Source organism: Bombina bombina, chromosome 3 (genome assembly GCF_027579735.1).
Source record: "Bombina bombina isolate aBomBom1 chromosome 3, aBomBom1.pri, whole genome shotgun sequence".
Classification (NCBI taxonomy): Eukaryota; Metazoa; Chordata; class Amphibia; order Anura; family Bombinatoridae; genus Bombina; species Bombina bombina.
Window position 1 is genome coordinate 39,337,207 of NC_069501.1, and position 24,784 is coordinate 39,361,990.

General features: G+C 37.6%; 2 protein-coding genes across 2 annotated transcripts in view; one reads left to right on the forward strand and one right to left on the reverse strand.

Annotated features, from left to right (window-relative positions):
* The window catches only part of LOC128652832 (uncharacterized), a 244,646-nt gene extending 242,153 nt beyond the window's left edge, over positions 1-2,493 (reverse strand). Inside the window, exon 1 of the mRNA XM_053705796.1 lies at positions 2,344-2,493. Within this exon, the coding sequence (XP_053561771.1) occupies positions 2,344-2,401 (58 nt within the window). The 5' untranslated portion in view covers positions 2,402-2,493. The remainder of the gene's footprint in view (positions 1-2,343) is intronic.
* An 8,496-nt stretch (positions 2,494-10,989) lies between these two features.
* The window catches only part of LOC128652833 (NADH dehydrogenase [ubiquinone] 1 beta subcomplex subunit 4), a 47,521-nt gene continuing 33,726 nt past the window's right edge, over positions 10,990-24,784 (forward strand). The window contains exon 1 of the mRNA XM_053705797.1: positions 10,990-11,347. Within this exon, the coding sequence (XP_053561772.1) occupies positions 11,171-11,347 (177 nt within the window). The 5' untranslated portion in view covers positions 10,990-11,170. The remainder of the gene's footprint in view (positions 11,348-24,784) is intronic.

Consider the following 24,784-nt stretch of genomic DNA (forward strand, 5'->3'; position numbering starts at 1 on the left):
GTGATATATATACAATAATACACATCTGCTAGAGTTAACATGATCACACATATATAAAATGATATATATATATATACACACACAATAATACACATCTGCTAGAGTTAACATAGTGCTAATGATCACACATATATAAAGTGATATATATACACATCTGCTAGAGTTAACATGATCACACATATATAAAATGATATATATATATACACAATAATACACATCTGCTAGAGTTAACACAGTGCTAATGATCACACATATATAAAGTGATATATATACAATAATACACATCTGCTAGAGTTAACATGATCACACATATATAAAATGATATATATATATACACAATAATACACATCTGCTAGAGTTAACACAGTGCTAATGATCACACATATATAAAGTGATATATATACAATAATACACATCTGCTAGAGTTAACACAGTGCTAATGATCACACATATATAAAGTGATATATATACAATAATACACATCTGCTAGAGTTAACATGATCACACATATATAAAATGATATATATATATACACAATAATACACATCTGCTAGTTAACACAGTGATAATGATCACACATATATAAAGTGATATATATACACATCTGCTAGAGTTAACATGATCACACATATATAAAATGATATATATATATATATATATATATATACACAATAATACACATCTGCTAGTTAACACAGTGATAATGATCACACATATATAAAGTGATATATATACACATCTGCTAGAGTTAACATGATCACACATATATAAAATGATATATATATATACACAATAATACACATCTGCTAGTTAACACAGTGATAATGATCACACATATATAAAGTGATATATACACACACACACAATAATACACATCTGCTAGAGTTAACACAGTGATAATGATCACACATATATAAAGTGATATATATACACATCTGCTAGAGTTAACACAGTGATAATGATCACACATATATAAAGTGATATATATACAATAATACACATCTGCTAGAGTTAACACAGTGCTAATGATCACACATATATAAAGTGATATATATACACATCTGCTAGAGTTAACATGATCACACATATATAAAGTGATATATATACACATCTGCTAGAGTTAACAAAGTGATAATGATCACACATATATAAAGTGATATATATACACATCTGCTAGAGTTAACATGATCACACATATATAAAATGATATATATATATATACACAATAATACACATCTGCTAGAGTTAACACAGTGCTAATGATCACACATATATAAAGTGATATATATACAATAATACACATCTGCTAGAGTTAACACAGTGCTAATGATCACACATATATAAAGTGATATATATACACATCTGCTAGAGTTAACATGATCACACATATATAAAATGATATATATACACATCTGCTAGAGTTAACATGATCACACATATATAAAATGATATATATACACATCTGCTAGAGTTAACACAGTGATAATGATCACACATATATAAAGTGATATATATACACATCTGCTAGAGTTAACATGATCACACATATATAAAGTGATATATATACACATCTGCTAGAGTTAACACAGTGATAATGATCACACATATATAAAGTGATATAAATACACATCTGCTAGAGTTAACATGATCACACATATATAAAATGATATATATACACATCTGCTAGAGTTAACATGATCACACATATATAAAATGATATATATACACATCTGCTAGAGTTAACATGATCACACATATATAAAATGATATATATATATACACAATAATACACATCTGCTAGAGTTAACACAGTGATAATGATCACACATATATAAAGTGATATATATACACATCTGCTAGAGTTAACATGATCACACATATATAAAATGATATATATATATACACAATAATACACATCTGCTAGAGTTAACACAGTGATAATGATCACACATATATAAAGTGATATATATACACATCTGCTAGAGTTAACATGATCACACATATATAAAATGATATATATACACATCTGCTAGAGTTAACATGATCACACATATATAAAATGATATATATACACATCTGCTAGAGTTAACATGATCACACATATATAAAATGATATATATACACATCTGCTAGAGTTAACATGATCACACATATATAAAATGATATATATACACATCTGCTAGAGTTAACATGATCACACATATATAAAATGATATATATATACACATCTGCTAGAGTTAACATGATCACACATATATAAAATGATATATATACACACAATAATACACATCTACTAGAGTTAACAAAGTGCCAGCTTGGTGCCTAGAATCACACATTACTCACCCTCCTTAATGCCACCCATGGTCAGTGAAATCTTATACAGAAGAAATGGTAGATACATGGTCCTCACTTACTGCCTTGGTTCTCAGTTGTGAAGTGAATGATACGGTGTTGTATCATAAATGGTTCCCCTGTAGAATTTAGGGACTTCGGCTTCTCGGCAAGAATCGGAACTCCGCCCCCCACAGCAGCCACTCCCATTCTCCTCCCATCTCTTAAATTTCAATATCCCGTCTTGAAAGCTCAGTCTCCATGCTCGTGCATGAGAAACATCTCCTCCCACGCCACCCTGCTATCGGCACTGCTTCTTCTGCTGATGTAATGCAGCTTGTCACACGCTCCCTGCTCCCTTCTAGACTTCATTACACAGCTCGAATACCTATTGCTCTTCTCAAATACCACAATACATATTGTGCTGCAATTTTTTTTTATTGTTTAAAGAAACAGTAAAATCCTCCAATAAAGATTATTAACAATAATGTGCCTAGTTCTTTACTACTTTTGTTCTCTGGAAATCCTTTGTTGAAAGACTTTTCTCAAATACCACAATACATATTCTGCTTCATTTTTTTTTATTGTTTAAAGAAACAGTTTGTAAAATCATCCAATAAAGATTATTAACAATAATGTGCAGGGTTCTTTACCACTTTTGTTCTCTTGATATCCTTTTTTTAGAAAAGACGTTTTCCAAATACAAGAAAGGAGACAATGGCACTACTCAGTTTATTGGTGTGTTTTAACGTTCCCCTACTAATTCATAGAATAGTGAGTATACTTGGTATTGGTATACTCCAATATTATGTGTCTGATAGGGATAGGTGCTTGTACCGGTAGATAAACTTGTACAAAGAATCAGTAAGAAACTGACAAAAGGGTACAAATGTAGCACTCTGTGAACGTATTAATGTAACACCTCCTGTGTTACATTAATACGTTCACAGAGTGCTACATTTGTACCCTTTTGTCAGTTTCTTACTGATTCTTTGTACAAGTTTTCCAAATACAACAATACATATTCTGCTGCAATCTTTTTTCTTGTTTAAAGAAACAGTTTATAAAATCATCCAATAAATATTATTAACAATAATGTGCAGGGTTCTTTATTACTTTTGTTCTCTGGAAATCCTTTGTTGAAAAGACTATTCTCAAATACCAAAATACATATTCTGCTACAAAGTTTTTTATTGTTTTAAGAAACAGTTTGTAAAATCATCCAGTAAAGATTATTAACAATAATGTGCATGGTTCTTTACTACTTTTGTTCTCTAGATATTATTTTTTTAAAAGACTTAATTGAAACACTCAAGTACACAAAGAAACAGTTTTTAAAATTCATCCAATAAAGATAAATAACAGTAATGTTAATGATTCTATCACAGTTATTTAATCCTCTTTATATCCTTTGTTTAAAAATATATAAATTAACGTAATAGTGTGAGCTAGCGGAGTACATTTGGTGAGTCAATGACAATGCTTATACAGCTAGATTTAGAGTTTGGCGGTAGCCGTGAAAACCAGCGTTAGAGCCTCCTAACGCTGGTTTTGGGCTACCGCTGGTATTTAGAGTCAGTCAGGAAAGGGTCTAACGCTCACTTTCCAGCCGCGACTTTTCCATACCGCAGATCCCCTTACGTCAATTGCGTATCCTATCTTTTCAATGGGATCTTTCTAACGCCGGTATTTACATTCGTGGCTGAAGTGAACGTTAGAAATCTAACGACAAAACTCCAGCCGCAGAAAAAAGTCAGTAGTTAAGAGCTTTCTGGGCTAACGCTAAAGCTCTTAACTACTGTGCTCTAAAGTACACTAACACCCATAAACTACCTATGTACCCCTAAACCGAGGTCCCCCCACATCGCTGCCACTCTAATAAATATTTTTAACCCCTAATCTGCCGACTGCACACCGCCGCAACCTACATTATCCCTATGTGCCCCTAATCTGCTGCCCCTAATACCGCCGACACCTACATAATATTTATTAACCCCTAATCTGCCGCCCCCAACGTCGCTGCCACCTACCTACACTTATTAACCCCTAATCTGCCGACCGGACTGCCCCGCTACTATAATAAATCTATTAACCCCTAATCCGCCTCACTCCCGCCTCAATAACCCTATAATAAATAGTATTAACCCCTAATCTGCCCTCCCTAACATCGCCAACACCTAACTTCAAGCATTAACCCCTAATCTGCCGACCGTAGCTCACCGCTACTCGAATACATTTTTTAACCCCTAAAGCTAAATTTAACCCTAACCCTAACACCCCCCTAAGTTAAATATAATTTTTATCTAACGAAATAAATTAACTCTTATTAAATAAATTATTCCTATTTAAAGCTAAATACTTACCTGTAAAATAAACCCTAATATAGCTACAATATAAATAATAATTATATTGTAGCTATTTTAGGATTAATATTTATTTTACAGGCAACTTTGCATTTATTTTAACCAGGTACAATAGTTAAAATAATTACAAAATTACCTGTAAAATAAATCCTAACCTAAGTTACAATTAAACCTAACACTACACTATCAATAAATTAATTACATAAAATACCTACAATTATCTACAATTAAACCTAACACTACACTATCAATAAATTAATTAAATACAATACCTACAAATAAATACAATTAAATAAACTAACTAAAGTACAAAAATAAAAAAGAACTAAGTTACAAAAAATAAAAAAATATTTACAAACATTAGAAAAATATTACAACAATTTTAAACTAATTACACTTACTCTAAGCCCCCTAATAAAATATCAAAGACCTCCAAAATAAAAAAATGCCCTACCCTATTCTAAAATTAAAATAGAAAAGCTCTTTTACCTTACCAGCCCTGAAAAGGGCCCTTTGCGTGCATGCCCCAAAGAATTCAGCTCTTTTGCCTGTAAAAAAAAACCATACAATAACCCCCCCAACATTACAACCCACCACCCACATACCCCTAATCTAACCCAAACCCCCCTTAAATAAACCTAACACTAAGCCCCTGAAGATCTCCCTACCTTGTCTTCACCACACCGGGTTCACCGATCGATCCAGAAGAGCTCCTCCGATGTCTTGGTCCAAGCCCAAGCGGGGGGCTGAAGATGTCCATGATTCGACTGAAGTCTTCATCCAAGCGGGAGCTGAAGAGGTCCATGATCGGGCTGAAGTCTTCATCCAAGCGGGAGCTGAAGAGGTCCATGATCGGGCTGAAGTCTTCTATCAAGCGGCATCTTCAATCTTCTTTCTTCCGGATCCATGTTCATCCCGCCAACATGGAACATCCATCTTCACCGACGACTTCCTGACGAATGACGGTTCCTTTAAGGGACGTCATCCAAGATGTCGTCCCTCGAATTCCGATTGGCTGATAGGATTCTATCAGCCAATCGGAATTAAGGTAGAAAAATTCTGATTGGCTGATGGAATCAGCCAATCAGAATCAAGTTCAATCCGATTGGCTGATCCGATTGGCTGATCCGATTGGCTGATCCGATCAGCCAATCGGATTGAACTTGATTCTGATTGGCTGATTCCATCAGCCAATCAGAATTTTTCTACCTTAATTCCGATTGGCTGATAGAATCCTATCAGCCAATCGGAATTCGAGGGACGACATCTTGGATGACGTCCCTTAAAGGAACCGTCATTCATCGGGAAGTCGTCAGTGAAGATGGATGTTCCATGTTGGCGGGATGAACATGGATCCGGAAGAAAGAAGATTGAAGATGCCGCTTGATAGAAGACTTCAGCCCGATCATGGACCTCTTCAGCTCCCGCTTGGATGAAGACTTCAGCCCGATCATGGACCTCTTCAGCTCCCGCTTGGATGAAGACTTCAGTTGAATCATGGACATCTTCAGCCCCCCGCTTGGGCTTGGACCAAGACATCGGAGGAGCTCTTCTGGATCGATCGGTGAACCTGGTGTGGTGAAGACAAGGTAGGGAGATCTTCAGGGGCTTAGTGTTAGGTTTATTTAAGGGGGGTTTGGGTTAGATTAGGGGTATGTGGGTGGTGGGTTGTAATGTTGGGGGGGTTATTGTATGGTTTTTTTTTACAGGCAAAAGAGCTGAATTCTTTGGGGCATGCACGCAAAGGGCCCTTTTCAGGGCTGGTAAGGTAAAAGAGCTTTTCTATTTTAATTTTAGAATAGGGTAGGGCATTTTTTTTATTTTGGAGGTCTTTGATATTTTATTAGGGGGCTTAGAGTAGGTGTAATTAGTTTAAAATTGTTGTAATATTTTTCTAATGTTTGTAAATATTATTATTATTATTATTATTATTATTATTTTTTGTAACTTAGTTCTTTTTTATTTTTGTACTTTAGTTAGTTTATTTAATTGTATTTATTTGTAGGTATTGTATTTAATTAATTTATTGATAGTGTAGTGTTAGGTTTAATTGTAGGTAATTGTAGGTATTTTATTTAATTAATTTATTGATAGTGTAGTGTTAGGTTTAATTGTAACTTAGGTTAGGATTTATTTTACAGGTAATTTTGTAATTATTTTAACTAGGTAGCTATTAAATAGTTATTAACTATTTAATAGCTATTGTACCTGGTTAAAATAAATACAAAGTTGCCTGTAAAATAAATATTAATCCTAAAATAGCTACAATATAATTATTATTTATATTGTAGCTATATTAGGGTTTATTTTACAGGTAAGTATTTAGCTTTAAATAGGAATAATTTATTTAATAAGAGTTAATTTATTTCGTTAGATAAAAATTATATTTAACTTAGGGGGGTGTTAGGGTTAGGGTTAAAATTAGCTTTAGGGGTTAAAAAATGTATTCGAGTAGCGGTGAGCTACGGTCGGCAGATTAGGGGTTAATGCTTGAAGTTAGGTGTTGGCGATGTTAGGGAGGGCAGATTAGGGGTTAATACTATTTATTATAGGGTTATTGAGGCAGGAGTGAGGCGGATTAGGGGTTAATAGATTTATTATAGTAGCGGGGCAGTCCGGTCGGCAGATTAGGGGTTAATAAGTGTAGGTAGGTGGCAGCGACGTTGGGGGCGGCAGATTAGGGGTTAATAAATATTATGTAGGTGTCGGCGGTATTAGGGGCAGCAGATTAGGGGCACATAGGGATAATGTAGGTTGCGGCGGTGTGCGGTCGGCAGATTAGGGGTTAAAAATATTTATTAGAGTGGCGGCGATGTGGGGGGACCTCGGTTTAGGGGTACATAGGTAGTTTATGGGTGTTAGTGTACTTTAGAGCACAGTAGTTAAGAGCTTTAGCGTTAGCCCAGAAAGCTCTTAACTACTGACTTTTTTCTGCGGCTGGAGTTTTGTTGTTAGATTTCTAACGTTCACTTCAGCCACGAATCTAAATACCGGCGTTAGAAAGATCCCATTGAAAAGATAGGATACGCAATTGACGTAAGGGGATCTGCGGTATGGAAAAGTCGCGGCTGGAAAGTGAGCGTTAGACCCTTTCCTGACTGACTCTAAATACCAGCGGTAGCCCAAAACCAGCGTTAGGAGGCTCTAACACTGGTTTTCACGGCTACCGCCAAACTCTAAATCTAGCTGTATAAGCATTGTCATTGACTCACCAAATGTGCTCCGCTAGCTCACACTATTACATTAATTTATATATTTTTAAACAAAGGATATAAAGAGGATTAAATAACTGTGATAGAATCATTAACATTACTGTTATTTATCTTTATTGGATGAATTTTAAAAACTGTTTCTTTGTGTACTTGAGTGTTTCAATTAAGTCTTTTAAAAAAATAATATCTAGAGAACAAAAGTAGTAAAGAACCATGCACATTATTGTTAATAATCTTTATTGGATGATTTTACAAACTGTTTCTTAAAACAATAAAAAACTTTGTAGCAGAATATGTATTTTGGTATTTGAGAATAGTATTTTCAACAAAGGATTTCCAGAGAACAAAAGTAATAAAGAAGGTGTTACATTAATATGTTCACAGAGTGCTACATTTGTACCCTTTTGTCAGTTTCTTACTGATTCTTTGTACAAGTTTATCTACCGGTACAAGCACCTATCCCTATCAGACACATAATATTGGAGTATACCAATACCAAGTATACTCACTATTCTATGAATTAGTAGGGGAACGTTAAAACACACCAATAAACTGAGTAGTGCCATTGTCTCCTTTCTTGTATTTGGAAAACGTCTTTTCTAAAAAAAGGATATCAAGAGAACAAAAGTGGTAAAGAACCCTGCACATTATTGTTAATAATCTTTATTGGATGATTTTACAAACTGTTTCTTTAAACAATAAAAAAAATTGAAGCAGAATATGTATTTTAGTATTTAAATTAAGTCTTTTCAACAAAGGATTTCCAGAGAACAAAAGTAGTAAAGAACCCTGCACATTAATGTTAATAATCTTTATTGGATGATTTTACAAACTGTTTCTTTAAACAATAAAAAATAAATGAAGCAGAATATGTATTGTGGTATTTGAGAAAAGTCTTTTCAACAAAGGATTTCCAGAGAATAAAAGTAGTAAAGAACCCTGCACATTAATGTTAATAATCTTTATTGGATGATTTTACAAACTGTTTCTTTAAACAATAAAAAAAAATTGCAGCACAATATGTATTGTGGTATTTGAGAAAAGTGTTTTCAACAAAGGATTTCCAAGGAACAAAAGTAGTAAAGAACCCTGCACATTATTGTTAATAATCTTTATTGGATGATTTTACAAACTGTTTCTTTAAACAAGAAAAAACATTGCAGCAGAAAATGTATTGTGGTATTTGGAAAACGTCTTTTCTAAAAAAGGATTTCCAGAGAACAAAAGTAGTAAAGAACCCTGCACATTATTGTTAATAATGTTTATTGGATGCTTTTACAAACTGTTTCTTTAAACAATAAAAAAAAAATTGAAGCAGTATATGTATTGTGGTATTTGAGAAAAGTGTTTTCAACAAAGGATTTCCAGAGAGCAAAAGTAGTAAAGAACCCTGCACATTAATGTTAATCATCTTTATTGGATGATTTTACAAACTGTTTCTTTAAACAATAAAAAAAATTGAAGCAGAATATGTACTTAAATTAAGTCTTTTCAACAAAGGATTTCCAGAGAACAAAAGTAGTTCAGAACCCTGCACATTATTGTTAATAATCTTTGTTGGATGATTTTACAAACTGTTTCTTTAAACAATAAAAAAAATTGAAGCAGAATATGTTTTGTGGTATTTGAGAATAGTCTTTTAAACAAAGGATTTCCAGAGAACAAAAGTAGTAAAGAACTAGGCACATTATTGTTAATAATCTTTATTGGATGATTTTACAAACTGTTTCTTTAAACAATAAAAAAAAATTTGAAGCAGTATATGTATTGTGGTATTTGAGAAAAGTGTTTTCAACAAAGGATTTCCAGAGAGCAAAAGTAGTTCAGAACCCTGCACATTAATGTTAATAATCTTTATTGGATGATTTTACAAACTGTTTCTTTAAACAATAAAAAAAATTGAAGCAGAATATGTTTTGTGGTATTTGAGAAAAGTGTTTTCAACAAAGGATTTCCAGAGAGCAAAAGTAGTAAAGAACCCTGCACATTAATGTTAATCATCTTTATTGGATGATTTTACAAACTGTTTCTTTAAACAATAAAAAAAATTGAAGCAGAATATGTATTGTGGTATTTGAGAAAAGTGTTTTCAACAAAGGATTTCCAGAGAATAAAAGTAGTAAAGAACCCTGCACATTATTGTTAATAATCTTTATTGGATGATTTTACAAACTGTTTCTTTAAACAATAAAAAACATTGCAGCAGAATATGTATTGTGGTATTTCAGAAAAGTCTTTTCAACAAAGGGTTTCCAAAGAACAAAAGTAGTAAAGAACCCTGCACATTATTGTTAATAGTCTTTGTTGGATGATTTTACAAACTGTTTCTTTAAACAATAAAAAAAATTGCAGCAGAATATGTTTTGTGGTATTTGAGAAAAGTCTTTTCAACAAAGGGTTTCCAAAGAACAAAAGTAATAAAAAACCCTGCACATTATCGTTAATAATCTTTATTGGATGATTTTACAAACTGTTTCTTTAAACAATAAAAAAAATTGAAGCAGAATATGTATTTTAGTATTTAAATTAAGTCTTTTCAACAAAGGATTTCCAAGGAACAAAAGTAGTAAAGAACCCTGCACATTATTGTTAATAATCTTTATTGGATGATTTTACAAACTGTTTCTTTAAACAATAAAAAAAAATGAAGCAGAATATGTATTGTGGTATTTGAGAAAAGTCTTTCAACAAAGGATTTCCAGAGAACAAAAGTAGTAAAGAACTAGGCACATTATTGTTAATAATCTTTATTGGAGGATTTTACTGTTTCTTTAAACAATAAAAAAAAATTGCAGCACAATATGTATTGTGGTATTTGAGAAGAGCAATAGGTATTCGAGCTGTGTAATGAAGTCTAGAAGGGAGCAGGGAGCGTGTGACAAGCTGCATTACATCAGCAGAAGAAGCAGTGCCGATAGCAGGGTGGCGTGGGAGGAGATGTTTCTCATGCACGAGCATGGAGACTGAGCTTTCAAGACGGGATATTGAAATTTAAGAGATGGGAGGAGAATGGGAGTGGCTGCTGTGGGGGGCGGAGTTCCGATTCTTGCCGAGAAGCCGAAGTCCCTAAATTCTACAGGGGAACCATTTATGATACAACACCGAGAATGTCATTTCCACACTTTCATGAACAAGTGCATAGCTAGCTAATGCTATGTGTTACCCCCTGCTGCCCGTTACTGGTAATACAGCCGCCTGTACGCTCAGCTGTTGTCAAATTTCAATAAAGTTTTGCTTGTTGAAGCGCGTCCCCGTGTCCTTGTCATGGCGGAATATCAAGAAGCTCCCCTCTGCAGCCGTCCTGCAGGCCTGGACCCGGCTAATTACTACGGCCTGAGCGCCGAGAACAAGCGGGCGGCAGAGGAGAGGCTGGCACTACGGGCTCAACTAAAGCGGCAATACCTTCTGCAACTCAATGACCCCAACAGGAAAACTCTGGTGGTGAGTGACAATGACAGAGAATAGAGCAGTGCCCCCCAGCCAGTAATATGTGTAACTCAGTAACTCACTCCCCGGGTAGTAATATGTGTAACTGAGCGGATCCCCCCTTCCCGATGGCAATACCTACTGCAGCTTAGTGACCCCAACAAGAAACCTCTGGTGGTGAGTGACAGGGACTATAGCAGTGCGACCCTAGGCAGTAATATGTGTAACTCAATAACCCCCTCCCCGGTAGTAATATGTGTAACTGAGCGGATCCCCCTTCCCGATGGCAATACCTACTGCAGCTTAGTGACCCCAACAAGAAACCTCTGGTGGTGAGTGACAGGGACTATAGCAGTGCGACCCTAGGCAGTAATATGTGTAACTCAATAACCCCCTCCCCGGTAGTAATATGTGTAACTGAGCGGATCCCCCCTTCCTGATTGTAATACCTACTGCAGCCTAGTGACCCCAACAGAGAAACTCTTGTGGTGAGTGACAGGGACTATAGCAGTACCCCCAGGCAGTAGTATGTGTAACTCAGTAACCCCCAGGTAGTAATATGTGTAACTGAGCGGATCCCCCCTTCCCGATGGCAATACCTACTGCAGCTTAGTGACCCCAACAAGAAACCTCTGGTGGTGAGTGACAGGGACTATAGCAGTGCGACCCTAGGCAGTAATATGTGTAACTCAATAACCCCCTCCCCGGTAGTAATATGTGTAACTGAGCGGATCCCCCCTTCCTGATTGTAATACCTACTGCAGCCTAGTGACCCCAACAGAGAAACTCTTGTGGTGAGTGACAGGGACTATAGCAGTACCCCCAGGCAGTAGTATGTGTAACTCAGTAACCCCCAGGTAGTAATATGTGTAACTGAGCGGATCCCCCCTTCCCGATGGCAATACCTACTGCAGCTTAGTGACCCCAACAAGAAACCTCTGGTGGTGAGTGACAGGGACTATAGCAGTGCGACCCTAGGCAGTAATATGTGTAACTCAGTAACTCACTCCCCCGGGTAGTAATATGTGTAACTGAGCGGATCCCCCCTTCCCGATGGCAATACCTACTGCAGCTTAGTGACCCCAACAAGAAACCTCTGGTGGTGAGTGACAGTAGCAGTGCGACCCTAGGCAGTAATATGTGTAACTCAATAACCCCCTCCCCGGTAGTAATATGTGTAACTGAGCGGATCCCCCCTTCCTGATGGTAATACCTACTGCAGCCTAGTGACCCCAACAGAGAAACTCTTGTGGTGAGTGACAGGGACTATAGCAGTACCCCCAGGCAGTAGTATGTGTAACTCAGTAACCCCCAGGTAGTAATATGTGTAACTGAGCGGATCCCCCCTTCACTATGACAATACCTACTGCAGCTCAAAGACCCCAACAGAGAAATTCTTGTTGTGAGTGACAGCGACTATAGCAGTGCCCCCAGGCAGTAATATGTGTAACTCAATAACCCCCCTCCCCCAGTAGTAATATGTGTAACTGAGCAGATCTCCTCTTTTCGGATGGCAATACCTACTGCAGTTTAGTGACCCCCAACAAGAAAACTCTGGTGTTGAGTGACAATGACAGGGACAATAGCAGTGCGCCCCTAGGCAGTAATATGTGTAACTTAGTAACCCCCTCCCCCAGGTAGTAATATGTGTAACTGAGCGGATCCCCCTTCCCGATGGCAATACCTACTGCAGCTTAGTGACCCTAACAGGAAAACTCTAGTGGTGAGTGACAATGACACGGGCAATAGCAGTGCCCCCAGGCAGTAATATGTGTAACTCAATAACCCCCTCCTCTGGGTAGTAATATGTGTAACTCAGTAACCCCCTCCTCTGGGTAGTAAAATGTGTAACTGAGTGGACCCCCCTTCCCGACGGCAATACCTACTGCAGCTTACTGATCCTCACAGGAAAACTCTGGTGGTGAGTGACAATGACAGGGACAAAAGCAGTGCTCCCCTAGGCAGTAATATGTGTAAGTTTGTAACCCCCTCCCCCGGGTAGTAATATGTGTAACTCTGTAACCTCCTCCTCCCCTGGGTAGTAATATGTGTAACTCTGTAACCTCCTCCTCCTCCGGGTAGTAATATGTGTAACTCTGTAACCTCCTCCTCCGGGTAGTAATATGTGTAACTCTGTAACCTCCTCCTCCCCCGGGTAGTAATATGTGTAACTCTGTAACCTCCTCCTCCCCCGGGTAGTAATATGTGTAACTCTGTAACCTCCTCCTCCCCCGGGTAGTAATATGTGTAACTCTGTAACCTCCTCCTCCGGGTAGTAATATGTGTAACTCTGTAACCTCCTCCTCCGGGTAGTAATATGTTTAACTCTGTAACCTCCTCCTCCGGGTAGTAATATGTGTAACTCTGTAACCTCCTCCTCCCCCGGGTAGTAATATGTGTAACTCTGTAACCTCCTCCTCCCCTGGGTAGTAATATGTGTAACTCTGTAACCTCCTCCTCCCCTGGGTAGTAATATGTGTAACTCTGTAACCTCCTCCTCCCCTGGGTAGTAATATGTGTAACTCTGTAACCTCCCCCGGGTAGTAATATGTGTAACTCTGTAACCTCCTCCTCCCCCGGGTAGTAATATGTGTAACTCTGTAACCTCCTCCTCCTCCCCCGGGTAGTAATATGTGTAACTCTGTAACCTCCTCCTCCCCCGGGTAGTAATATGTGTAACTCTGTAACCTCCTCCTCCCCCGGGTAGTAATATGTGTAACTCTGTAACCTCCTCCTCCTCCCCCGGGTAGTAATATGTGTAACTCTGTAACCTCCTCCTCCTCCGGGTAGTAATATGTGTAACTCTGTAACCTCCTCCTCCGGGTAGTAATATGTGTAACTCTGTAACCTCCTCCTCCGGGTAGTAATATGTGTAACTCTGTAACCTCCTCCTCCGGGTAGTAATATGTGTAACTCTGTAACCTCCTCCTCCGGGTAGTAATATGTGTAACTCTGTAACCTCCTCCTCCGGGTAGTAATATGTGTAACTCTGTAACCTCCTCCTCCGGGTAGTAATATGTGTAACTCTGTAACCTCCTCCTCCCCCGGGTAGTAATATGTGTAACTCTGTAACCTCCTCCTCCCCCGGGTAGTAATATGTGTAACTCTGTAACCTCCTCCTCCCCCGGGTAGTAATATGTGTAACTCTGTAACCTCCTCCTCCCCCGGGTAGTAATATGTGTAACTCTGTAACCTCCTCCTCCGGGTAGTAATATGTGTAACACTGTAACCTCCTCCTCCGGGTAGTAATATGTGTAACTCTGTAACCTCCTCCTCCTCCTCCCCCGGGTAGTAATATGTGTAACTCTGTAACCTCCTCCTCCTCCCCCGGGTAGTAATATGTGTAACTCTGTAACCTCCTCCTCCTCCCCTGGGTAGTAATATGTGTAACGGAATGATTCCCCCCTTCCCGTTGGCAGTACCTACTTCAGCTTAGTGACCCCAACAAGAACACTAGTGGTGACAATGACAGGGGCAATAGCAGTGTCCCCCCTAAGCAGTAATATTTCTAATTCCGTAACCACCCACCGGGTAGTAATATGTGTAACGGAGTGATCCCCTCCCTTCTCGGTGGCAGTACCTACTGCAGCTCAATAAGAAAACAATGGTGGTGATTGACACCAACAGGAACAATAACGGTGACCCCCTCCTGTATCTGGACAATACCTACTGCAGCTCAGTTGCCCAATAGAAAAGCTCTGGGAGTGACACTGACTAACCTTTCCTAACCTCAGTTCCCCTCCTCCTTTATGCCCTTGAGCGTCCTTAGCATGTAAGCTTATGAACCCTGCTGTTTGCAGATCACCTTCATAAGAGCTGACTACAACAATGCAACTCCTGGTATGGCCCCTCTACCCACTTAATCCACATAAATGTTACCTTGCATACCATACCTCTGTTTATAGTGATACAGAATCTGTTGTCACTCTACAAATAACTAATAATAACTTACTTATCTCACCCCCTACCCATTACCAGGACAATACCTTCTTTAGATCAAGGACCCCAACAAGATGACTCTGGTGGTGAGTGACAATGACAAGGGCAGTAACAGTGACACCAGTGGGCAATAACGTGTGTAACTTATTGTTTCCACCCTCCTTTACTGGGACAATACTTGCTACAGCTCAATCACCCCAACATAATTTCTGACAGTGGCAAAGATCTTAGGGTGAAAGACTTTTATACTAGGGAACTGTTAATATTGACCCTGATGGGTAGAGATCAAGAGGTGTGACAGAATTGGTGACGGGGGATATAGATGTGAGAATAAGTGAATTATTATTATTATTATTACTTTACACTTCAGGTTTTGCCTTTTAAGTTTTATTACATTTAAACTTTTCACTTTCTATTTTGTATTTCAATGCATATAGATTCTGTATATAGCAGTGTATTTAGGATTTTGATTTTACAAATTCCGATTATGCTTTGACAGCTTCTGTGTAACTTTAAAGGGACAGTCAAGTCCAAAAAAAACTTTCATGTTTCAAATAAGGCATGCAGTTTTATTCAACTTTCCAATTTACTTTTATCAACAATTTTGCTTTGTTCTTTTGGTATTCTTAGTTGAAAGCTAAACCTAGGAAGGCTCATAGGATAATTTCTAAGCCCTTGAAGACCGCCTCTAATCATATGCTTTTGTATTTGCTGTTCACAACAGGGGAGAGCTAGTTCCTGTAACCCATATAGATAACATTTTGAGCACGCCTGTGAATTGTGGCAGACACTGCACTACAGGGAGTGCAGAATTATTAGGCAAGTTGTATTTTTGAGGATTAATTTTATTATTGAACAACAACCATGTTCTCAATGAACCCAAAAAACTCATTAATATCAAAGCTGAATATTTTTGGAAGTAGTTTTTAGTTTGTTTTTAGTTTTAGCTATTTTAGGGGGGTATCTGTGTGTGCAGGTGACTATTACTGTGCATAATTATTAGGCAACTTAACAAAAAACAAATATATACCCATTTCAAATATTTATTTTTACCAGTGAAACCAATATAACATCTCAACATTCACAAATATACATTTCTGACATTCAAAAACAAATCAGTGACCAATATAGCCACCTTTCTTTGCAAGGACACTCAAAAGCCTGCCATCCATGGATTCTGTCAGTGTTTTGATCTGTTCACCATCAACATTGCGTGCAGCAGCAACCACAGCCTCCCAGACACTGTTCAGAGAGGTGTACTGTTTTCCCTCCTTGTAAATCTCACATTTGATGATGGACCACAGGTTCTCAATGGGGTTCAGATCAGGTGAACAAGGAGGCCATGTCATTAGATTTTCTTCTTTTATACCCTTTCTTGCCAGCCACGCTGTGGAGTACTTGGACGCGTGTGATGGAGCATTGTCCTGCATGAAAATCATGTTTTTCTTGAAGGATGCAGACTTCTTCCTGTACCACTGCTTGAAGAAGGTGTCTTCCAGAAACTGGCAGTAGGACTGGGAGTTGAGCTTGACTCCATCCTCAACCCGAAAAGGCCCCACAAGCTCATCTTTGATGATACCAGCCCAAACCAGTACTCCACCTCCACCTTGCTGGCATCTGAGTCGGACTGGAGCTCTCTGCCCTTTACCAATCCAGCCACGGGCCCATCCATCTGGCCCATCAAGACTCACTCTCATTTCATCAGTCCATAAAACCTTAGAAAAATCAGTCTTGAGATATTTCTTGGCCCAGTCTTGACGTTTCAGCTTGTGTGTCTTGTTCAGTGGTGGTCGTCTTTCAGCCTTTCTTACCTTGGCCATGTCTCTGAGTATTGCACACCTTGTGCTTTTGGGCACTCCAGTGATGTTGCAGCTCTGAAATATGGCCAAACTGGTGGCAAGTGGCATCTTGGCAGCTGCACGCTTGACTTTTCTCAGTTCATGGGCAGTTATTTTGCGCCTTGGTTTTTCCACACGCTTCTTGCGACCCTGTTGACTATTTTGAATGAAACGCTTGATTGTTCGATGATCACGCTTCAGAAGCTTTGCAATTTTAAGAGTGCTGCATCCCTCTGCAAGATATCTCACTATTTTTGACTTTTCTGAGCCTGCCAAGTCCTTCTTTTGACCCATTTTGCCAAAGGAAAGGAAGTTGCCTAATAATTATGCACACCTGATATAGGGTGTTGATGTCATTAGACCACACCCCTTCTCATTACAGAGATGCACATCACCTAATATGCTTAATTGGTAGTAGGCTTTCGAGCCTATACAGCTTGGAGTAAGACAACATGCATAAAGAGGATGATGTGGTCAAAATACTCATTTGCCTAATAATTCTGCACTCCCTGTAATTGGCTAAAATGAAAGTCAATAGATAATAAATAAAATGTCAAGTGATCAGGGGGCTGTCAGAAGATGCTTAGATACAAGGTAATCACAGAGCTAAAAGTATATTAATATAACCGTGGTGGCTGTGCAAAACTGGGGAACGGGTAATAAAAGGATTATCTATCTTTTAAAACAACTGTCCCTTTAATAATAAATTAGGCTCATACTTTTTATATTTATGTGTATATTTTACAAATTACATTTCAGTTTGTATTTGTCTATTTAAAATTAATTAAAATGTCTACGCATTTCAGCCCTGTACAAGGGCCTTTCTCAAGACAATGTCAATGTCTTGAGAAAGGACCTTGCACAGGGCTGAAATGCATAGACTTTTGTCCGTAAGGGATTTGTGAGACTATCTATTCTTCCAGGATCGTCTGTTTGGGTGAGTTATACACTAATAGACCCCCCCGCAGACGTAGTTTGTATAGTTTTTTTCTTTTTTTGTCTTTTATTTAGGTGATCACCTTATCAGGATACTACAAACATAGGATAACCTTGGATCAGGATCCTTTCCGTCTCCGCTTCACATATTGGGACTCCATTTCTTGTCACACACAATAGGACTTATTTTGTTGGCCCATGGATGTTTCTAAACCATTATAAAAGACTTTTTAATCTGCTTATTTTTTCTAAAGGTGTGGTTGTCGAATTCTTGTTGTTGAATTCTTTGTATTTATGTGTTTATTAATCAATTAGCACCCAGTTTATTAACTGTTTATGATTAGCACTTATCAACTGTTATTTTATTATTGTCCACTTCACTGTTGTGCTGTAATTTGCACATTTATTTACACATTTCATATATGGTCCAAACCCCCCTCCACTATTTATACACAGATTCCTAGACCTTAATTTGGGCTAGTTATACCCATGTGTATCCTTCATTGATTCTTTTTATATCATTTTTGCCATTTTATTTGTTATCATTAGTTAAGTCCTTTTTTCTGCTATTTATCAAAGTGGTATTTGATACATCATATTGTGTAATTCCTCTACCCTTTGATGTCATATTTATAGATATTTTATATCTATCTGGTATTTATCTGTCCCCCTGGGTTGATCCCAGTGTGGACCAACGTCCTATTATACATTTTTTAATTATTTTTTTTATATGTGATTTTTCACACTTATATCAGTAGTTTTTTGATCATTTTGTAATTTTATTTCATAATAAATTCCTACGTTTTTATAATCATTTGATTCACCGATCAAGTTCATTTGTTACTTTGTTTTATTGGGTTATATAATTTATTTGGTCATATTTTGCACTGCCATTTTCTTTTTAACCTGTTTAATACTTTAACCTTTGGCGCTCCTATACTTCATCACCGTCATTAACTCAGAATCTGTTAGGGACTCTTTATGTATTCCATCTAGGCGCTAGTTACTATATCTTTTTTGAATGCCTAGCAATGCATGTGCTTGATTTTTCTTTGAAGTTTACATCAGAAATTGGACGGATGGGTCCGTCTTGAAGGAGTTAAACTGAAATGTGTTCACTACAATTTAACGTGCTTTTGCCAGTAGTTTAGTATATATTACTTTCTGTCAGTAAATTAAGTGTATTGTCACGTGAATTCACCTGCATACAGCTGGTGAGATAAATCATTGAGATGAGCTTGTTTAAAATGCTCACAGCATTTCATGACAATTTTGAGAGAGCTTCATACATACCCTGGGAGCTCTCCTGTCCCTCCCACTTCCTGAAGCAGTCAATTATTTTACAATGGAGCAAATACAAAGTGCAATGTAATTTGTAAAATACACAGAAATATGCAAACATAATTTGTTAAAATAACAAAATTTTAAAGCATACTGCTGTATACATAATCTTAATGCATTAAAAAAGAAAGTGCAAAGCTAAAATGTAATAAAACTTAAAGGACCCAATCTGAAGTGTAAAGCAGTGCTTGACAAATATGTTTACAAATTAGGAGCCAGGCATATTTTTAGGAGCCAGATAGTTGGATTTGTATATAGATATATGGAGAAGAACGCAACAAGTTAGGAGCCAGGGGTAAAGTTCTAGGAGCCAGTGGCTCCCAGACTCCTGGGTTTGTCGAGCACTGGTGTAAAGTAATATAAAGCACAAAATGTAAATCTAACAAAACTCTTATGTTAAGTAGTGCTATATTTCACATACAGAAATGCAGGGAATGCCCCTTTAGAGAAGTATAGCAAAAATCTGCTGAGATCAGTGCTGGAGAATTAGTTCAGATCATCTCATCTGAGAGGACAGCTGTATGGAAGGCATCTCTCTGGGATTTCCAGGTTCTACCCTTTTTCTTATAGCATTCAGTGAGTTCAGCCCCTGTGAAGTCTGCACTATAGTTTCCAAGCAGAAAAATCATTTATCATCAGGCCCATAGAGGTGAGAGAGATGACACAGGAGTCTACAGATCTAGTGGTGAAAGAGACAGTGACTTTGGGGGAGGGAGAGATCTAGAGGCGAGAGAGACAGTGACTTTGGGGGAGATCTAAAGGCGCGAAAGGAAGTGAAACTTTGTTATAATATTGTTTAAAGACAACGCAGTGTAGAAGTCTGAAATCTTGTAGCAATATTGTATGGACAAGGCAGTCACAAACCTTCATGATTCAGATAGAGCGTGCCAATTTAATTCAGTTATCAAATTGTGCACACTTTGAGGCACCAGCTCCTACTGTATCACTCACAGTATATTTTATGTTCAAAAGTATGATGACACCTCTAATTATTACGTTCATGTGTTTCAGCCACACCCATTGCTAACAGTGGCATAAAACCAGTACATGGCCATGAAATCTCCATAGACAAACTTAGTCAGTACAATTTGTCTTAGTGAAGCAGCTCAGTGACTTTAAATGTGGATGTCACCTTTACCACGAGTCAAGTTTGTGAATTTTTTTTTTTAATACCGACTTTATTTGAAAAAGCAAAGAATGATTTACAATATAGTTGGGAGACGCAGCTCCTTTATGAAACAACAAAGTCAGTACAATTTTTCCAAAAACATAGAATATATAAAAATCCCCTTTTATGTTTATTTACATATAATATGAAGAATATATGAGGGTAAGAAGGAAAAAGAGAAGGAAAAGAGTTTGAGAGTAGAGGAGGAAAGAAAGTATAGGGGTTTGCTCCAATGCCTAATTCAGTTCATGACGCATCCAGCCGTCGGGATCAAAGCTATATCTAAATACTATAGTGATGGATTAGCTAGCTTATGGGTTGTCTCGCTTAATATAAGATTCCCAAGTGGCCATCATTTCCCCATACACATCCATCTTATTATTTTTAATATAACGATATTCTTCCAGTTCCAGAAATTCTGAAACTTTGAGTGACCACATGTCGAGAGTTGGGGCCATTTTACTTTTCCAGTTCTTTACTATTAAGAACTTAACACTATTTGACAGTATATTGAATAAATGTTTGTGAGGTTTATGTCTTATTTTGGGGGGTTTACACAACAGCCAAATCAAGGGGTCTAAAGGAAATTGAATTTCTAGGATTGATTCTATTTCTGCTATGATTTCTCTCCAGAGAGTTTGGATAGAATTACACCACCATAACATGTGAGCTAGACCACTACCCCTATGTCCACATCTCCAACAATGTTCAGATCGATGCTGAAATAACCTATGTATTTTCTTAGATGTTAGATACCATCTGTTTAGAATTTTTAAATTAATTTCGACCATTGATAATGAGATTGATGTTCTAAGAATGTTCTGGCAAATATCTATGCATGTTTGGGGGAGAATAATAACTCCCAAGTCATTTTCCCATCTTTCAAAGTATTCTGGAACATATCCAGGCGGTTTTGTAGTTAAGATTTTATAAATCATTGATAGAGTATGTGTGATTGGCGGGGTGCGTGTGCATAGAGACTCAAAGTTTGTTAGGGGTCTGATCATGTTTCTACGTTTGTGGATGTTGTGAGATAAATCTATAGACTCTGTGGTAATTGAACCAGTTGTGAAAGTGAGAATATCCTCTGTCCAAAAGATCTGCTTGAGATAAGAGTTGCTCCCCAGAAGTCGGCATATGAATTGTTAGGTCTCAAATATTTGTGTCTATTGTGTTTATTAAGGGAATGTCTCTGATTGTAAATTGAACATTCTCTATAAGGGACATAAGGGGGGATGGTTTCGATGAGACCATCATGATTTTAGAGAGTATATGATCCCATACAGCAAACGTCTCAGTTGTCAGTGGAGAACTATTTGTTAATCTATTCGTTAGTCTTTCTGAGCTCCAACACAGTCTGCCTAAGTGTGTGATATTTGCAATTGCATGTTCCAATTGCACCCATCTTCAAGTTTGTGAAATTTTTGCCCTACTATATCTGTCCCGATCAACTGTAAATGCTGTTATTATAAAGCAGAAGTGTCTAGGAGCAACAACAGCCCAGCCACGAAGTGGTAAACCGTAGGCTGCCGAATGCTGAAGCAAGTACCATGTATAAAATGCTTACAGTCTGTTGCATCACTCACTACAGAGTTTCAAACTGCTTCTGGAAGCAACATTGGCACCAAAACTGTGTCGGGAGCATCATGAAATGGGTTTTCATGGCCGAGCAGCTGTACAAAAGCCTCACATGCACAATGCTAAGTGTCACCTGAAGTGGTGTAAAGCAGGCGCTATTGGACTCTGGAGCATTGGAAATGTGTTCTCTGGAGTGATGAATCACGCTGTGTTAGGTACCAGGAGGACCCTACCTACTGTAAAGTTTGGTGGTGGTTGAGGGATAATATCTGCAGCCGTTTGTCAGGGTTTGTGCTAGGCCCCTTCCATTGAAGAGTCATTTTAATGCTACAGGATATAAAGACATTTTAGACAAGTGGGTATTTCCAATTTTGTTGCCACAAGTTGGGGAAGGCCCTTTCTTGTTCCGGCATGACTGTGCCCCAGTACACAAAGCAAGGCTTATGAAGACATGTTTTGATGAGTATGGTGTGGAAGAACATGACCTCAACCCCATTGAACACCTTTAGGATTTTTAGCCAGACCTTCTGGTCCAGCGTCGGTGCCTGAACCCACAAATGCTCTTTTGGCACAAAATCCCACACTACAAATTATGTGGAAAGCCCTTCCTAAAGAATGGTGGCTGCAAAGGAGGGGCCATATCCATATTATTGCCCATGATTTTGGAAGATTATTTCCAACAAGTTCATATACATTTGATTGTCAGATGGCCATATAGTTTACATATGAGTCTGTGATTGGCTTATGGTTGTCATGTGTTGGCAGGGAAATAAAGAGACTTTCAAATTTTTCAAAAAAGTCTGCTAATTTGAAATTCAAAGTAACAGAGATTAGTAGCTAATGCCAGTAATAAAAAAAAATATATATATATATATATATACACACACACCACCACACACACACACACGGCCCTCGGTGTGCGCTGTTTCAGTATAACAACCTTTTTTTTCTTCCAGTCATGTGACTGCTATTGAAAAGCTTTTGGAAAGGAATGCACTAATTAAAATAGCCAGTAGGTGGAGCTGTTGGCTTGTTTTGCAGCAAAGTTATGCAACTTTACAGCCTTAAATTGATCTTTGTACACAGATCAGACCCGATCTATCGACCAAAATTTATCAGGCACTTCCCTATTATCTTCCTGTCCAGCTGCTTGAGGTGAGGGTGCCTAACTGATTATTAATCACTGCAGATTGAAATGCATAGAATAGGTGCAGACCCAATATTATCTAACATGCTAACAATGCAGAGAACTGTTTGCAGAAAAACGTTTTTGTTCATTAAACTTAGTATGATGATGCAATCTGTTGTGTAATTTTAATAGGTGATGTTTAGCAAATGTTTTTGTTCATTAAACTTAGTTTGATGATACAATCTATATTATTAGGTTTATAATGCTGTTTAGCATTTAAAGTCTTCATTTCAAAGCTTTACAAATAATGTATTAAGTGTTACTTATGACAATTTTGAGAGGGGCCTGGAACCTAACTCCCTCACTTCCCATTGACTTGCATTATAAACTGGGTTTCAATTTGCAACGGTTTCGATTTACAACCATTCCTCCCGGAACCTAACCCTGGCGTAAACTGAGGGCTACCTGTGTGTGTGTGTGTGGATATATATATGTGTCAGTTTTTTGTTTAATATCACTTTTAAAGTCATTACAAAGGACATCAAAACTCGTTTGCTTTTGTATAAACTTTGTGTTTGCTCCATACTCCTTAGGCCAAAAAGCAGAATCTGTAACCTGCAAAGCAAATAGTTGATTTAGGCAATTTGCAGCATTGTGACAACCCAGGTTACAGATTTTTCTTTGTGGCAAGGCAAGAGGTGTATAATGTTCTTTAAAATTAAACTTACAGGGAAAGTCTAGTCAAATCAAATTTGCTTTGTTCTTTTAGTATTCTTTGTTGAAAGTTAAACCTAGGTAGGCTCATATGCTAATTTTTAAGACCTTGAAGGCCACCCCTTATTTCAATTATTATTTCACTGCTGGAGGGCGTTAGTTTATGTGTGCCATACAGATAACACTGACAACGCCCTTGGAGTTGCAAATAAGAGGTCACTGATTGGTTAAATTCAAGTCTGTCAAAAGAACTGAGATAAGGGGGCAGTCTGCAAAGGCTTAGATACAAGGTAATCAGAGATAAAAGGTATATTTCTATAACCGTGTTGGTTCTGCAAAACTGGGCAATGGGTAATAAAGAGATTATCTATCTTTTTAAACAATAACAATTCTGGAGTAGACTGTCCCTTTAAGCTGATTGGATAGAGCATGTCATTTTAAACAAATTTCCAATGTACTTCTATTATCAATTTTGCTTTGTTCTCTTGGTATTCTTTGTTAAAGAGTGATACTAAGTGAGCGCAGAAGTGTGCACGTGCCTTAGCCATCTGGCAGCTGTTTGCAGCATTGGTTATAGCAATGTTATACATAGTTACAAACACTACTGCTATAGACACATGCACACTCCTAAGCTCCTATCAGCCTGCCTAGATTTAGCCTTCAACAAAGGATACTAATTGAACAAAGCAAATTTGATAATAGAAGTAAATTGGAAAGTTGTTTAAAATGGTATGACCACATTTCAGAAAGTGGCAATAATTGCACGTGAAGATCAAAGGATTATCCACTTGAACAAGAAGCATTTAAAT